Here is an 18,544-nt window from a genome sequence, read left to right as displayed (position 1 = left end):
GAGCCACCATTATGGATTACAGATTCTTGAACACAGCTTCCCCTCCTAATTCTCTTATCGTAGCAGTACAAGGCAGAAAACAAAGCTCTGCCTTCTGAACTGGTTCAGGCCAGGCTCTGGCCAGTTCCACTGCTCCTTCCTGAGCAAGCTACTCAGTTTGAGGTCGACAGTATTGAAGGCCCATGAAAGCAAACATTTCTGTTACGTCTTCAGGACTGCAGCTAAAGGCTGCACCTGTTGGAAGAGCTGTTGGTTCCTTATCACAGCAGGAAGTTCTCACGTTTTACACAGCGTGCTTCCACACCACACAGAGGCACTGAAACCAAGCCAAGCCAAGTGACACTACACATTAGCAACACTGACTGCTATCAACTGCCAGTCAGCTGGCAAATCACTTCCCATCCTCTGCCCCCAGAAAAGATTCTTCGCCAATACCCTGTCAATATCTCTCAACCACTTCAGGGTTCTTCAGTATTTCCCACAGCACGTGCAAAGAACTGTTCACTATCAAAGCAAAGTTTAAAAAGAGTGAAATACAGTCAGGATGTCCTACTTCATGGCAAGCAAGTAGAATTCTGGCAAATACAGACTGCTTCTCACCTCAATTGTCTTTGCACATACTCCTCAAGGCATTCTGCACTCATCCATCCTAAAAACAAACTTGCAATTTTAAACTTTGAACAAGCTAAAGAGTTTTGGTTTGGGTTTTGTTTTGCAGGTTTTTCTGAGGTGTTTGTAGGGGTGTGGGGGTGTGTGTGTTAGGCTTTGGGATTGTGGTTTTTGTTTTGGTCTTTTTTTTTTTTTTTTTTTTTTTTTCAGTGAGGCACATCTTATGTTTAGAATCAAGATATAAGCAATTACTCAAGCTTAAAAAATTATTTTGGGTCACACCACCTTCTCCTCAATACTAAGATGTAAAACTTCTCCCTTCTCCTCAAGGGAAAAAGTCAAGTTTGAACTTCCCCACTCATAAGAGTACCAGACAGAAACTGCCCCAAAATAACAGTCTCAGCCATCCACAGTCAACGTGAACAGATGTAAGTTAAATACAGCTTTCTCCAGACAACAGCAGTTTCTGGTATATGTGTAAAAGAGAAAAAAATTACTGCAAAGACCAGAAGTGTGGGTTGCAAAAGCCTGTGGCACAGTTATCTTTGCAGCATGAAGCACAAGTTGAGATGAGAGATCTGTAAAATATATGTGAAATATATTCATTTCACCCACTGAGACTATGCAAACTCTATTCCAGTCACACTACAAACGTTAACTGATAATGCCTCCCTTGCCTTCAAGTTTATATAACTATGCCTAACTTTTGGGAAGGCATCTGAAAATACGCTATGTTCATACTGTTTTACCCTGATAATCTCTTTATTTAAGATTCAGGAGCAGAGCAGAAGCTGCACAGAAGGACAATTCACTCCCAGCGCATCACTGAGGCAGCCACCCCCAGCCACCACACAACGAGGTGTGGATGCAGTGCCAGGCTGACACAAAAAGCAAGAGATAACATATTAATATTTGATTTCCATGTGCAACCGTACTGACAAGTTTATGCAATATTAGACTTAACCCACACTACAGGGGTAGCTGCTGTCTGGAGATTCATTTAAGTGTTAAAATGCAGGCTTACACATTCTATTAACTGCTGCATAGCCAAAGTACTACCAAGAAGGAAGAAATGCCTCAAAGAACAAAGAAGCCTAAGCTGTCCTGTTTCACTTCACTTTTTGAAGTCACAAGCTGCTAGCCCACAGAAGCACAACTCAGCTGAAAACAGAAACAGAGGAAACTCCCAGTAACAAAACTCACTAGATGTTACATAAGAAAAAACACTTGTTCAGAAAATGAATTAAGTCTTTGTCAACCATTCTGCAATTTTAAGAAGGAGAATGCTGTCATTTCAAGGTTTACACTTCACTCAGGAAGACAATGTAATATGGTAGCTACTTAACTGTTTCGTGCCACATTTTTGAAGCACTGTATTTAAATACAGTGGTTACAGCATCATCTGAAGAACATGCCCAGAGCTGTTTGCCTTTAAACTATTTTCAACTATTGAGGAGGATTGTGGAAAAGAAAACAAACCCAAAAAGACAACAAAACCTAACAACAAAAAAGAATCAATCCTTATTCCAGGAACACCTTTATCTTGTCACCTAGCATTTCCTCTTGCAACTCTGTTTAGCTCATCTGTAGGTCAGAGAGCTGAGTCACTTTCCTGCTTGCCCCACAGCTACTTATGAGCTAAATTTTCAGTGTGACACCCTGTTTCCTAGGGAAGATGCTCCAGAACACAGGACTACTGCAAAGAAACAGCAGACTCAAGAGGATACCTGCTACCGTACAAGAAGCGGGCCATCTCACAGACAACTCTCTACTGACTCCCTGCTACTCAGCATCAATATCTGCACACAGAAGCTCTATTTTTTTAATTACAGTTTGCTAAGGACTGGCCCTTTCATAGCTGAGCAAGAGCTTGCAAATTTTTTTTCAGACAGGGACCACAGCCCACAGGTTTTCCACGTGCAAGTGAGGGTTAAGGGCTTTTGTTTTTAAATGCTTGGAACGTGGCACTTCGGACTGAAGCATTCAGTAGCTTCAGAGATTCGTGGGAAACTCCAGCTTCAGATGGATTAAGCCAAAGGCTTGGTCCTGCATCACACAGAAGACTCAGACTACTTCTAACTACCAACAAAGCTCTCCTTTGGAAAGCAAAGCATTTTACACATGCAAGGCACATGCCCTATCCCTCCCTCTCATCATCAGCTAAAAGGTACAGAGATGAAAAGCCTAAAGTGTTCCATTTTGGTATTTTTTTCTTAAGAATCCACTTCAGATGTTAGCTGCTGAAGCTAAACGAAGCCAGCTGAACAAGTCTTAAAAGTTCTTGCTGCAATTTTAAATGTGGTAATTTTGTACATCAAAACAGAAGGGACATTATAGCAGCCAGTGAGAGTAATAAGACAACTACAGTCCCCTGGGACAGGACCAGCTTTCCACATTAAAATCCACTTCTCAGATATTTAATCCAGTTGAAAGTTGAAGACAAACATGCCTAGCTCTGCAGCTCTTGCCTTTTTGCTAAGGAGGCCTCAAGACCTAACCAATGAATGCAGTATCCCTCAGCAAAACCCTTAGAGTGCTGTTCTTCCGCAACTACCTCCTATCACTTCTCCTCTGTTCCAAGGAGAACAAAACTTTTAGATTTGGAACCTGCTCCAAATTCCCTTTGGGGCATCCCCACTCATACAACAGCGGAGCCAGTTACAGGCAAACTAACAGAAGAAGACTGCAGATTGCCTCTGAAGGATATACCAGCTGCTACCGCCAGTGTGTTAAAGCCTACTAAATAGACAAAATACATGACTCAGTGGACCCACAGTACACAGGAGTCAGGCCCTGGTCTTCTGCCTTTCAGATCCTGCTCTATCTCACCTCAGACTTGTTTGTGGCTCACCTCACTGAGGTGTGGGCAGGGAGGAGGCTGCACAACAAGGAACCTGGCATCACGAGTCCCAGACCCGCACAACTCCTGAGACATCTCTGAAATTTACCTCCCAGAGACCTGCACTCAAGCTGCACTGAAGCTCAAGCATCCAAGCCACCTCCTGAGCTCTGGTATGAGCTTAATACAAGGACAGTATGATCTGTGATAAAACAGTTGTTTCAAAATAGGTCAGATTAGAATATTCTAGTGTCTTCAATTACTTCAATACAAGACGTTTACACTGTGTTCAATCTTAAATGCCCCACTAATTTCACCTTGAAACAGCCTACACTGATACAGTAAATTATTTCCATGAAGCCTGAGTTGAGGAGTTCCTCAGGGGAAGGAGGGCTAGCATGCCCAAAAGCAGCAAGCAGCCACAAGCAAAACACATTTCAGTGAGTGCCATAGGCGTTTCATTTACCAAGGCCGTAAGATGTTCACGTCACAGGGTATTTGCCAGGAGTTTCATGATTGCTGGCATACACAGTAAGGGTGCGTCTCACCATGGAAGCAACAAGCTGTGTAACTGTGTGACTCATCTTACAGCAACGTTTTATGCCTTCTGAGAGGAGATCAGCCTGCAATGAGCAACACTGATAAGATGCATATTCAGAGCAATTCTATTGGGGCAAAAAGCTATTGATATATTCAAAACTGCATGCACAGAAGCCTGCCCAAATGCTATCTAAAACACACAAACACACACACTGCAATATTATACTACTGCAACAGGACATTCTGCAGATGGTTGAAAGCAAGTTAATAGATTTATACAGACCAACTCAGAAATCCAAAAATGGCTTTTAGCCTTCATAAGTTTTTATCCCTTTAAACACGGTGCTCTGGAGGAACAGCTTCCAGCCAAAAGGTAAGAAACCCTGCCTGCCTTATTTAAATCACTGACTGCTTCCAATAGGTATCACCTCTTTCTTCTCTTGCATTCAAAATTCCCCTTTAAAACAAGAGGTATGAGCTTCACTCATTAAATTACATCACAAATTGAAAGGATGCTCAGGCAAATCAATGGCACAGAGAAGAGACTCTTCTTACATTCACTAAACAACTTGAACACTTGGAGCAGGCAGTTGACAAGGCTAGTGCTCACTCTGCAAGGCCAGTTTATATAAGGGAAGTACCAGTTGCCGAAGTCCAGCAGCTTAGTACATGCTCCTTGCTAATCACATTGGCAAGAGTCAGATACAAAGACAGCAAAAGCTTCAGCTGAATTCTAAAACTCTTTCCGTCCAGTATATTCTTGCAAGGACAGCATGAGCTTCCAGCATACAGATGTTCCTGAGAGACAGGCTGCAAACCAGCCTTCTCGCTTCAACGGAGTGAAGCTGCGCTGTGGTACTGGGAGGATGTGGTTTGTTGTGACTGAAGAATAAAACCTTTGAGCTGCAGGCTGTGATCAGGGAGCAGTTACACTGAGCCGAGCTGCCCAAAGGCTATTTTCTTTCCTTTTTTCTTTTTTTCTTTTTTCTTTTTTCATTTCCCCAAGACTTAACAGTTGCAGCTATAGATCTTTCAGGATTTTCTTCCAGTAACTGGAAATCCTCAGGCATTACCCCCGCACGAAGGCAGCGCTCTTACACCAAAATACTTCCACCAGACTGCTTTTTGAATGGCAGTCTCCACTGAAGTAAATGTGTCACTGACTCTCGGAACAGCTGTAGATATTACAGTACCCTGTCCTTTTCCACCTTCTTTCATTGCTTGAACAGCAAGACTCAATATTGGTCAGATAATGACTCATTACAGCATCACAGGCTATTTGCATTTTCAAATTATAAGCTCTTTTCAAAACACAACAACTTATGTTCTGCTGTAACTCAAGAGATGACAACTTCAGTATGTATTTCACTGTTTCAACATAACTTTGTATCTTGAAAGACACAACTGAGTTGTGCAGTTATTTTATCTACAATGCCACCAACAGCATCATATTTAGTGGAATAAAAAAAAAGTCAACACAGACAAAATTCCTCTCAACCTAAAAATAGCCATTTTAGGTCAACACTGACAAAGTACACCCAGGAAAAGCAGGCTTCAGCTTCCAAGCCAGCTACCATAGTTTCTTTTGGCTGGACTTCATTGGTCAAGACACAAATACTCCAAAACTGACAACTTGTAAAGCAATGTCCCAGTAAACAAAATGAGAAGAAAGGGAAGGATACAGAACAAGTAGCTGCCAACTTCGCAAAGAAACCTTAGACTGACTGATCTAATGTAAAACATACTACAAAAGAGGTATTTTATATTTAGTACGTCCTTTAGCTCAATAAGTACAATAACAAATAGCACAGTGTATTAGACCTGATGGTCAAAGTGAGTCATACCCAGGTCCAAATTTACACTTCTCACAAAAAAGCCAGCAAAAACCAAATCATTCCACTCCACAAACCAGACCTAATCATCATCAGTGTGGCTGTAAGGTATGAATGCTCAGAAAAACCAGAAACATGTCTAAGAAATCAAAGGGTTGGCTGTTTCAGGAAGAACAATAAAAAATAATCAAGCTATCATCAAGATATCCTACAAAAGGACAGTTAGATCCAAAAGATTCTTTCTTGTACTCTCCAAGTTTTAAGAATGTTTCTAAATGATCCTTAATGAGGTTCCAATTCAACTGTCATCATCATCCTTCTCAGCTCCAAATACTGTTCTCAACCTAAAAAAGGACTTTGAATTTTATGCAGATCTATAGTAGAGCCTAGTATGTGTATATACAATGGACAACAAGTCTTCAGGAAAAGGATTAAGTCTTTTGTCACCAAGCAGCTTCAGTTTAACCAGCACACTGCTTTAGTAAGAGGGAAGTCTCGCCACCTAACAATGCACCTGCACATACAAAAATGTTCTGCAATGCAAGAGCCTAGTCTTGTACAGCTGGATAGAAACCTTAAACTTCTAACAATACAGCATCACACTCAACATGAGGCAGAGACCCCCTGTTTTTCTTGCAGAGCTTTCAACAGAAGTAGAAGTTTGAAAGATAGGGAGGACATTACAAATCACCTCACTAATACATTTTTGGTTTATAGCCCAAATGGTGAGATCTGGCAACACAGGAAATTGAGGGATCTGTAAGGCACTAGGAGAAGTTTGCTCAAAGCAGGAATCAGCACATTTCTCTGGTCCACTGCCTTTGAAAACTGCAGGTTTTAGAATAAGCTATGGCTGTACCCAAAAAACATGAGTTGAGGAAACCCAAATAACAGATGATAGCATCTTTAAGTATTACACATTTCTAACTCTACTTATTATTTCATATGAAGCTTCTGTTCTCCTAGTTGCCTCCAAAACTCAACTCTCCACAACCTTATACAAGCAGCAGCTATCAAGATCTTCAATAATTAACACGCCCTGCACCCACCCACCCCACCCCCCCAAAACAAAAACACAACAACAGGGGGGAGTGGGGGGGGAAGTACAAGAAGTTCTACATGAGAGAGACCGGACTTATCAATTATTAAGTCAACTTAGAATTACCACACTGTTTAATAGCAATTGCAGGACCAAGGGTAGAGAAATGTTATATTTAGCTTCCCCACAAATAAGTGGGAAAATATTTCCTGTATGTTCCACCATCAAGGAGCTCTTAAGCAAAACATGACAGAGACTCCTAAACACATTTGCAGGACGCTGCTTCCTGCTCGAGCTGTTCTCCTGGGATTAAGGAGGGGAAGTCAAATGGCTCAGGTTTTCATTTACTTTAAACTTTGTTTTTTTAAAAAAACAGGCATTTTAAAACAATATATACAGCATATCCTCTCTTTCTGGGTCAGTCACTCCCTTCCAATAAAAGCATATTGTCTCCCTGAGGGTAGGGAAGACAAGTGAACTGCGCGAACAGTCAGGGCCAGATTGCCTGCCCAGCTTCTCCACTTCTCAGGGAAGAGATCTAATAGACAAAGGAAAAACAGCACTTAAAAATTGCAGTTTGGTGTTGGGTTTTTTTATAACTCTGCATAGAAAAAAAATTAAAAGGACAAGTTTCAATAGATTATTTGCAAACACAGATAGTTATCAAAAGTATTCTGGAAAGCTACAGAGTATTAGATCAGTTTTCCATTGCTCCCATCATCATGATGACTGATTCAACGCTATCCTGGTGACAGTTACCCAACAACTTCCAGGGCCTTAGATAACAAAGCTCACAAAGGATTTTGAGGCAGGCACCTTTTACTAGCTGTCCTCTGCTTTAGCTAAAATTCTTTCTTGCAGCTTGTCCCTAGATCTGACAACGTGGTTGTGGTGCCCACACTTTGCTGTGGAGGGAGCGATAGAGATATTCCATGTTTGTCAGACAGCACAAGACACCTGCAGTTTAACACCAACAGTAAATTGGGAGATGGTCCATTGCTTAGAGATACAAGGAGCAAAAGTAACTTAAAACTGATAAGTAAACAAGGACAGTATTAACAACTGTCTCTATCAACAATGCATGCACACTAACAGCCCAAGCAAGATAATCAAAATATAGTATTTTAAAAGGAAGTAAGTTAACAACAGTGAGTAACCTTTTTTTTAAATTTAACCCCCAAAGCAAAGGATATAGCAAGTTAAAATCATTCACATTTCTGTTTACTATCTCACAGTTCTCAAGAAAGAACCCGAAGAAAATATGCTTTCCTTTTTTTCCCCCACTGAAATGAAGATGCTAGAGGGGAAGGACAGGAAAGCCTACCACTTGACAAGATACTGTTCTGCAAGACAGGAAATATGGCACAGATAGAGGGAAGCAGGGTCAAAGAATCTGGGGTATAAAGGGGGGGGGGGGGGGGGGAAAAAAAGCAACAAGCTAGATTTTTAAGTTGCCCTCATAGAGTTCTGACTGCATATCTGAGCAGCACTTGTGAACATGGTGGTTTTATTTCACTGCTTTTGCTCGTGATGGGACTACTGTGCCCACCTGGTTTAACGCAGGTGCATACTTCCAGGGCTCTTCCCTCACTTTGACTCAAGCCCTCCACCTCCCAACAAAACCGTCTTTGAGCAATGGGAGGGAGAACACCTGCCCCCCCTCGACTTCCCTCAAACACACACAGGAAGAGGGGGGGAAAGAAGAAGAAGAAAAAAGAAAAAGGAAATCTTATTTTGTGTTACGAGGTAAACAAAGGCCTCAATGAGCACCAGGTAGCCCCACTTCTGCTCATGGTATGTTTACATTTTACTGTAGTACAGTCCTGCCTTCAACCATTGTCTGCTAACAGAGCACCTCAGAAGACAACTGTTCTGCTGTACAGAAGGGAGGACTGCAGTCTTATTTCTCAGAGTGGCTGCACAGCCAAAGGCCAAAAACAGACAGAAGAAGTCTGGACAGACAATTAAGAGAATTTTACAAGTCATCAAGCAACCAGAGGGCTGTAAATGTATAATCAACACTTTGCATGAACTACCTTGAAATGAATGCTCATGAGATGCTCTATGCAATGAGAACAAGATAAAAACCTATAAATAAAAGCCATCCAATTTCAGAGTGATTCAGATCAGCTATTCCCCTGAATCCGTAAGAGCCAATTATAACTGTTTATAGGGCATACTTAATGTAAAAATTCAGTTTGAGGACATCAATTTCACCCTTTCTCCTTGTCTGAGAAGTTTATCTCTAAAGCAAAAAGACATCAAGCAATTTGAGAATCCATTTCTGTCCCCAAAATTCTTAGTGGCCTGGAAACAGAATTAGACATAGCCATATGCTTGCACACAGACATGTTTCTTCCTTGCCCACAAGCTGGAACAGTAAAGTTCCAACAGTTACCAGAATCTTTGTTCAGAAACAGCAGGCTTTCACTCAGCAAGTTAGACCCTTATACTACTCATAAAAATTATTTCAGCAAGGTAAGCTTTCTTTTAAAGAGATAACTTGGGGAGAGAGTTATCCGTCCATACAGAAGGAAGCTACCATCGGTTTACAACAAATTGGTTGAAACAATTCCACTTAAACCGAAAGAATCAAGTCATCCTGCTGAAGTCAACAAGGGCCTGTAAGGATGGCAAGCATATGGTCTCACTGGACCAAAGCAAAAAGGTGACTGTCCCATTCACAAGTTGTTAGCAGCCTAGGCAGGATCATCATCTGAAACAACACCAGAAGTTTTGGTTAGGAAACAACAATTTTGTGACATTGAAGAAGAGGAACACACAGAGGCTCAACAAAATGCTGGCAGAAGGCTGGAGAAATAACCAACCCTAGCTATGTAAGGAGAGGCTAAAAGGGCACTCAAAACCCTCAAGTGTGGTTAGGGAGTTAAAAGAGGAAATGCAGAAGTACTCAAACAATAGCAGTTAAGGACAGAACGTGGTAAATACCTTTCCCACTTTAGACTGCAAGAAAAGTCTGAGAAAGTAGAAGTAATTATGAGAACCAAAACCAGGCCAGAAGTCACGCATTTATTTCTGCATAGGGCACCGCAGAGTTACAAAGACCACTGGTACAGAACGAACCTCAATACTATGAGGAGGAGAATATAGATGAATATACCAAAAATTGCTTTTTCTGGATTTATCAGGCTCTGGAAGGAGTTGTTTTTATATTTGAAAACTAAGTATTGCTTTAAAATCAGTACAGTTTCAATTTATATCATTAGCTGGGAAACAGCCTGGCTGTTCCAGACAGGAAAGCCTCACAGAACTCAACTGACTGTTCATATATATCAAATATTTAATAAAGGAAGGGGCTGTGCATCCAAGTGGGAGGAAGAAGAAAGATGCCAAGGGAGACCTACCTATTCTCACAAGATGTCATAAATGCAAGAAATATATGGGAAAAGAAACAGTGGAAAGGGTAAATAAGTCAAAAGGGGGAAGCCACCTCTGAAGTAATACAGCACATTAATATTTACAGTAGAGAAATATAAGTGAAATTAATCTGTGCTGCTAAATAAACACAGCTTAGGAGAGACACTGGAATGAAAGAGGGGAGAAAAAAATAAAAAAAGTGTTCTGACAGCTAAAATGCTGTCAGGGCAGGCAGGACCTGTCAAGTGGCTGATCTAGTTTCAGAAGAGGTTACCTAATACAACAAGAAATATTTTCAGAGCGGTTGTCTTTTTCATCCCCCCTCATGAGGGAAGCAACTGGGATCCCAACTCTTTATCGCCCCAAACATTTGCAAACCAGACATAACACCAGTGTGATAATGCATGAAGGTTGGGGTTTTTTGAAGAAAAAAGGTGGGAACTAAGCATACAGAAAGCAAAAGAAGCTCACTGTTTTCACCCTCATCTTTAGTTCCACATAACCGCTAAGAAGCGGTTGAAGGGGTTAAGATTTTATATTCAGAAGTACTGTAACAACAGCTCGTCCCAAGTTTAAAGAGCAGGGAGGCAAGAAGGCTGTGACAGCGTCGAGTACATCTGCTCATTCCCCACATCTCATCCAGGGACCTGGGATCTGGCTGCTCCGTGCCTGTCCTGGGCTTGGCACAGCCTCTTGAAGACTCTATGTAACATTCAAAAAAAAAAAAGGGGGGGGGGGGGGAGGTGTGGAAAAAAAAAACCAAACCCAAACCATAAATCTTAGCTCTTCGCAAAGGAAGAGCCACGTACTGGAGATACCCAGAGGGGGCTGTCAGACCGGATCACCTCAGAGGAGCCGCAGCCCGCGCAGTGTCAGCTCGCGTCCACGCGCGCTTCCCGCCTCTCCCCTCCGCACACAATGACAACAAAATCGCGCCCGGCTGCTCCGCTCGGGCAGCTCCGCACCGCAGGGCGGGCAGCGGCGGCCCCGCACCGCGGCCGGGGCTCGGGGCCGGCCCCCACGCGCGCCCCGAGGGAGCCGGCGGCGCAGAGCCCCTCCGCGCCCTGAGGGTGGGCAGCGCCCAGCCCCGCCGGCTGCCCTGTCCCGGGCCGGGCCTGCCCCGGGACCCCCGCCCGCCACCAGGCCACGGCGAGGCGAGGGCCCCGCGGGGGTGCTGGGGGCCGCTGCCACCGCCCGCCCGGTGCTGTCAGGGCCCGGCGACCGGCGGGAAGGAGGTTGGGGGGGGGGGGGGGGGGGGAAGGGGGGGCGCGAGCGGTCTGGCGCGCGCATGCGCACCGCGCGTGCCGGACCCTAACGGCCACCAACCGCCGCGCTCCCCTCAGCGCCGGGCGGGCGGCAGGCGCGGGCGGACTCACCGAGGCGCAGGGGCTGGAGGTGGCGCTGGGGGTAGGCGAGCGCTGCACCGTGACCAGAGCCATCGAGGCGCGGCGGGGCCCCCCGTCCGGCCGGCGGAGGGCCCTACTCCATGGCGAGTGCCGCCGGCGGGAGGGCAGGGAGGGGAGCGGAGGTGGCCCGGCGCCGGCCGCAGGGGGCAGCAGCTCCACGCGCGCCAACGGCCTCTCGCCGACTGAGGCGCGCTGGGGCTGGGCCGGCCGGGCACAATAAGGCGCCAGGGCGCATGCGCCACCTGTCAGCGCCGCGCCGCCCCCGGGCCGTGCCGCCGCCTTAACCCCTGCCGCGCCGGCGGGCCCCGTGCTGCCCGCGGCCGCTGAAGGGGATCCGGCCTCGGAGGGGGATCCGACCTTTGGCGGGCGCCCGGCCTCTGAGGGGGGTCCGGCCTCATAGTGGGATCCGACTTCTGAGGGGGATCCGACCTCTGAGGGGGGCCTGGCCTCTGAGAGGTCTCATCGTTCCCCCTCGGCCCCAGCGATGGCGTTGGGTAGTGTGTGCCGGCTTGGCTGCGGCCACCCTGAAGGCGCCTGCTGGCAGAGCGCTCTGGTGTGCCAAAGTGAGGGGGTTTTGGAGCCCCATCCCTCTGGAGCCCTAACGGAGTGCGTGGCGCCGTACTTGGTGGAAATTGGCCTTAATGCTCTCACACCGCAGCTTTTCCCTGGATTAGGGAGTGACAGTAACTCCTTCTGTAATGAAAACACCGTATAACACCTTTATGCATCAATGCGCAAGCCCAAACACCGAAAAAATAGTCTAATAAGGATACATGATATTTTAAGCGCTCAAACATCCCCAGAATGTGGTACTGCCTGTCAGTTTGGGTTCTGAGACAAAGATCAAACACTGTAAGGTTTCATTTGTTTTGCCCTTTCAGCCTGGTGCCACTGAATTCGTGGGAATGTTGGCAAGGAGGTAACTGGGATCGAGAATCGTCTTGGGCATCTAACGACACCACTATACATGATAGACAGAAGCCATTCTAAATATTAAACAAAGCAAACTCGTCTTTGTCAAGAGTGTGTGTTAACCCATAGATTCCTTTTAAGCACATGGTTCATACTGCTTTAATCTGCTCCTCAGACTGGCAGCGCTGTCCAGGACTAACCCCTATAAATCTAAGCACCGGAGAAGCCACATGGTAGCTCCGTAGGTTCTCTCCCAGCGCCCTGCAGTTAAAAATACTTAGCAGGGAGGCTCTGGTGGCTGGGCTTCACTGCAATGGAAGTCAGGCTCGCCAAGGAGGCATTTTGCCTCCTGGTGGACAAGAGAGGATGAAGGACAGGTTCCCTACAACTGGACTAAAGTCGAGTTTACAGACTGAACTGCATAGCAAGGCAGGATCTGGAACGTGAAAGAGTCTGAAAGAGCCCCCAGTAGGATTCAAGCGCATGGGGAGAATAAGGAAAACCCATAGGTAAACAAAGAGTCATTGTCCTGACTTTTGCAGCCATCATGTTGTTATTTTGAAACACAACATTTGTGGAAAGTGTGCTTGCAGCGCACTCTGATTTATGGCACAGAGGTCAAGAAAATGCCTTCCAGACTGCTTTGAAATTAATACCCCCCAGGTTCTGAACATTCCCAATAAAACAGTATCTTTCTGAGCAGCCACCTGTCCAGTCCCTCCCTGCCATTTATGTGTTAAATGCTTTGTCCTTTCTGTGGGCAAATCTACAATACGGATGTGGATTTGGTGTGTCTGTACAGTAGGTGTAGAATGGCAAAGACTATCTCAAATACATACATCCTTTTGCCATTATAGATAAAGCAAGCTGCAAGTCTGGGGAGCAAAAGAACTGGTTTGTGCTTGTGGGTTGCGTGTACCAGGTATTTTCACACTTTCTAATGACGTAGCTAGACCAGTAAAGCTGTTAGGTGTAGCTACTGAAAAAAGCTCTGTCTGTGGTTTCAACAGAACTTCTTTCCTATCAGTGTTTGCCACTTATTCCACCTATACAACTAAAATGCATAAAGTATATTTTTCAGACCATATTAGTCACCTTTGTATTTAGTGTGTACCCAGTTTAGGAAAGAACAGAATAAAAGGTTAAATAAAATTGGCATGGATCAGCAATATAATAGAGCACATGGGAACCTTCTTATTTTCAATAACTTCAAAGATTATTTAGGTTTTCTGCTATATTCATTGAAGTAGCTTTTTGTGTTATTTTACTCAAACATGGCATTTGTTCTCTTATCTACTTTTTTTCTGTCTGACTTTCTGTGAAACTAAAAAAGTGCTTTATCTCCTGGCAAAGCACTTCTTTTTTTCAGGTAAAAGTGGTCCTGCATCACTTAGTAGTCCCTTGGAGAAGGTTTTGGGAATGTAAAAAGTGTGGACTGAGTGCTTGGCACCTGCTACATAAGCTTAGCGGAAAGAGATATGAGGCCATGCTGCTGTAAAGCTTTTGCCATGATTTTCACTGGAGGCAAGAGTCACATTTGAGGATGGGAAAGTCCTTTCTTCTCTGGCATATGACAGGAATCTTAATGCTATTCACCTTTCTCTAAAGTATAATATCTAGGGTGTTGGTTTGTTTCATGCAAATGGATTCCTGCAAATATAGGACTGCTTCAAGGCATGTAGCTTCTGTTCAGATACATCAGCATTGATAGAGAGGATAGGTGGAAGACTACAAGTTCCCAGAGTGTTCTCAGAGTATTCTAGCAGTTCCCTCACCTGGAGTGCTGTGTCGTTCTGGATTTTGAGCAACAGTCGTGCAGGGATTACTGTCAAGAAACGTTTATTTAAGCCAGTTTCCAAAATAGACTTTTGTGTATTTTTCATATATCCTGTAGCTCTTCCAAGTTTTTGAACATCAAACATCCATTTACCGCATGTAAATAATGGAGTTGCTATCTACAGTTAGCTAAAGGTCCAACATATCAGTTATAAGTACAATAGTCATAGATTACAATGGTTCTCCAAGCCGTTAGAAAGGTGTAATTTGCATGTGCAATGTTTTTTAGCAGCAGAATTTAACTGTGGTGGAGGAAGCTATAAGGCAGATGTATTCTGATTGAAAAGATTTATTAGAGGGCAGCCTGTGGTCACAGCATCATAGCTGGTACAAAAAAGAGGCTGGAAGCCTGTGGCCTTATTCTTCCCTGTGCTGAAAGGACTGTGGTCAGCACCTGCAGCTTTAGCCCAATATATCATTTAAGGGATGTGAAGCTATACATGAGCTGGTTTGGTACACATTTCCAAAATTGACTATTTTCTTGAATCCACTGCAAACATTTCCCTGGCTAACACAACTTATTGTTACTACATGTCAGGGCTTTGCATAATCTTGGCATCAGCTGCAAAAGGCAACAGAGTGCTCCCAAAATGTATCTTACACAGAAAACCAAAAAAAGATAGAAGAGGCAATTCCAGCAAAACATCTGTGATGACATATTCAGCCCATTATTTTGTCAACAGTGCAAGTATTTGATGGCATAATAAAAGGATACACTTTGCTTAGCAAAAACATTAAGGGATAACAGCCAAGTTAAATAGGGTGCGATTAAAGGTTTGCTTAACCCACGGGATTCCACTTCCAGAAAAATAAAAATAGAGCCATTTTGGTCCTTCCTTCCAAGTTCTATTTGTATGGTCTTGTTTTGGGATTAAGAAAACACTTTAAGAAAAGGGAAAGTATTTTTTAAATTTATATTTCATACTAAAAAAAGAAAGAAGTTTTGTGAGCTAATCGTAATGGCAACAGAATACTGATTTGCAAAGGGGAAAAATCAAGCCCACCTGGGAATAGAGATAACGGGAGTTAATCATGTGCAAACTGCTTTGAGGAAAAAAGTGCACAATCCAGTTGAAAGCTTCTTTTTAAATCATTCCTGTGCACTAATTTTCTGCTTCATTTTATTGACATAATTGATGCCATACCTCAACAGATCTTGGAAATACACTCTAATGAGCATATCTCCTTCTGATACATGGGGTTTTTTTCAAATAAATAGCAAAGAAATGATAATTTATTACAGTGTATTTTTCACAGAAAAGTTCACTTATATGTGTTTTGTGGGTTTTTTGGTGCTATGTTTCCTCTCTGCAAGCAAATACTGCACTCTAAAATCATCAGTATTGTAGTGTCTACAGCATATTACTACACTGGTAAGCTTGACATTCCAGTGGTATTTGAGATGTCCAGAAGTAACATTTTTTCAGAGAGACAGTTAGCACAGATGGCCAAAGGTACCTATAGAAGTTACAATCGTACAGATTTCTCTGAAATATGTACAGGAATACATAGAGGAAAATAAATCTTGCCAGGTACACCAGGAATTTCTATAGCATCCTACTTTCCAGAAAAGACAGTATAAAAATAAAATAAAAATTGAGGGTTTTGGCTGTCCATTAAAGCACAATTGTTATTGTAATTTCTGAGCAAATTTCCTCCTTGTAAAAAACCTGTACGCAGCATGCACACTTTGAACTTCTATGGCAGGTCTTAGGAACAAAATGAAACCTTTTCTTTAAGGGCAGCATAAATATTGTACTGGTCTTATGTTGGGACTCTGGGTGCATGTCATTTAGAGCTATTTCCAGTTCCACAGTTTTACAAATTCTTATTTACCTTGGTGTTGTGAGTGCTGTAATAAATAACAAGTGGCTTGATGAAGATGACAAAGAATAGAATTTTTGAGTCTGCAATTGAAACTCCAGAGTCACTAAACTAAAGAACATATGTGACTCTGACAGTAACTGTATCAGATTTTTGAAAAAATCTGTTATTTATATTATACCTCCTTTATTTCAAGTTTTGTAACAAGCTCAGCCATCCCATAAAGTGGAGACTAATACTTTGCTAGAGGGTAGGGTACTGTGCAGCTGTTCCAATGACCAGTACTGTAGATAAAGCCACAGTTCAGTTTTCCTGCAGGTAGACAATCCAACAATCGTGCCTTTTCCAGTGCAAAATACACAGAAAGAAATAGCATTAGGTAAAGTTTGTTTTCTGGCATAAATTGCCATAAATTTCTCACTTGGAAGTCCTGTGTAACACTGAGGAAGTCACTGAACAGGCACTTGATTTACATTAATGTAAATGGGTGCAGAATGGCTGTCTTAGATGTTTTCTTCTTTTCCCTTCTCATTTTCCTGTGTTGTATATTATTCTTCAAGAATATAGGAGAAATTATTAACAGTGATTCAATAAATTCCTTTAGATTCAGTCTAACAAAACGGCACTATAAACTCCCCACTTATTAGTGCTGTATGTGCCTTTCCTGCAAGGCTACTTCAAAGTGACACCGTTCTTTACAAGAAAGAGAGCCTGAAAATGTTTAAATTGATTTTGTAATTAATTTCTTTTTCTCTCTCAGATTCTCACATCTGGTTAATACAGTCCTCAGTTCAGCTTGTAACGGACTTGTGACAGTTCTGGACATCGTGAACCTTCAATCTGAAGGTAAACCTCCTGTCACTGGGCACTTGTGGCTTCTCTCTCCATTTGTGCCCTTAACGTTGCCTGTTGCTATTCCTAGTCTTTTTTTGTTTTATTTTATTTTCAGTCCTGTGATGCAATGATCTAAGTTCAGTACAGAAGAGTCTGTTGGGCTGCCAAAGCCAAAAGACAACCTACAGCAATTCTGAGTCTTGGAAGAGACATAGCAACCTTTGGGATTATTGCTTAGCAACTGCAAACACACAGAGGAGTAAAACTCACAGCCTGACTCCACAGCAGGTCTGAGAAATACCTAATTCACTTTAGATTTTTAATGGTTGAGAACAGATGGGCATATTAAATTCCTGTTCATTTGCAAAGCCACTTTGAAAGCAGGAAGAGTAAGATCTATTTTGATACCTGCTCCAAAGGTAAGAAAAACAATTCTTCAAAGCTTCAGAAAGCAAAAGATAAAGTCTTTTTAAATTTTAATTGTGTTGACAAGGAGACCATGTATGAAAAGGGTATTGGGCTGTTTGTGATTGGCGAGATAAATATGCTCTATGAAGCACATTAGGGGAAGGCAAAACTATTTCTGAGCAATAGAGCACCAAAGAGATGGACGCTGGTTTTGAAAAGACTTTTGTAACTCAAACATCTCCAAAATATTTACCTAGACAAACTTCAGTCTTTCCTGGCCCTATCCCACCCATCAAAATTCCCAACAGGATAACAATGAAACTATAAAAATCTTATTTATGGGCAGATTTGGGTTTTGACAGAAAATGGAGAGGTAATCTTTTTGTACCTGCAGGGATTCCAGCAAGAATATTTCTCTCACAGAAAAGGAGCCAGGAAAGTGGCATCCTACTAAATAATGAAAAGCTTACCTTGACTTCAGCTTGAACAAAGGCTTACAGGAAACTTTATATCACATTTCAAATTTCCTGGGTGTTTCTAAAGCTTCTCTCTGTGCACCATGCTTGCTTTTATTTGGACAATCAAGCCTGTGCTTGGGAATGCAGGTCATGAGAGCTTTATATATTATGGGCCAAATTCTCAACTAATGTAAATCAGCACTGAAGTTTATGAGCCCATGATGTCTTATACAAACTGGAGGTGTATCCCTGTAATCCTCAACAAAGTCCAAGTTTCCAGGCTTGATTCTAGCACTCCTTTGTATAAGTTATGTGCTGTTTGTATGTTCTTCCATACCCTCTTAGTCTTCTTTATTGGACCTGCATTAAAGCAGTGGGCACAGTTAGTGGGCATAGTTCTTTACACTCTCCTTCCGTTCTTAAAGTTAGGCAAATGCCATGGAATCAAAATTGAACGGTCACACTTAGTTGTTTTTTGTTTTTTCAGAGACATAGAGATACTTTGTAAACATTTACTAATCCTCAAAATCATCCTAACAAAGGGTTGAAAGCAGTGTAGAAAATACATTCGTCATCATTCATTATCAGCTACCTCATAAAAAAGAGTGCAGTTGTGACTTTAACATTGC

The 18,544-nt window shown here is 42.9% G+C and overlaps 2 protein-coding genes across 2 annotated transcripts in view; one reads left to right on the top strand and one right to left on the bottom strand.

Moving 5' to 3' along the window:
• Positions 1-11,838, bottom strand: part of SSH2 (slingshot protein phosphatase 2) — a 103,610-nt gene extending 91,772 nt beyond the window's left edge. The window contains exon 1 of the mRNA XM_037373070.1: positions 11,614-11,838. Coding sequence (XP_037228967.1) covers positions 11,614-11,676 — 63 coding nt within the window. The 5' untranslated portion in view covers positions 11,677-11,838. The remainder of the gene's footprint in view (positions 1-11,613) is intronic.
• Positions 11,564-18,544, top strand: part of EFCAB5 (EF-hand calcium binding domain 5) — a 41,786-nt gene continuing 34,805 nt past the window's right edge. The window contains exons 1-2 of the mRNA XM_037373103.1: positions 11,564-11,644; positions 16,976-17,337. The gene's annotated coding sequence lies outside the window, so the exon portion shown is untranslated. The remainder of the gene's footprint in view (positions 11,645-16,975; positions 17,338-18,544) is intronic.

The sequence above is a fragment of the Falco rusticolus genome, chromosome 1 (assembly GCF_015220075.1).
Source record: "Falco rusticolus isolate bFalRus1 chromosome 1, bFalRus1.pri, whole genome shotgun sequence".
In the NCBI taxonomy this organism is placed as follows: Eukaryota; Metazoa; Chordata; class Aves; order Falconiformes; family Falconidae; genus Falco; species Falco rusticolus.
Note: the sequence above shows the minus strand (reverse complement) of the source record. Positions and strands in the feature narration are given on the sequence as shown.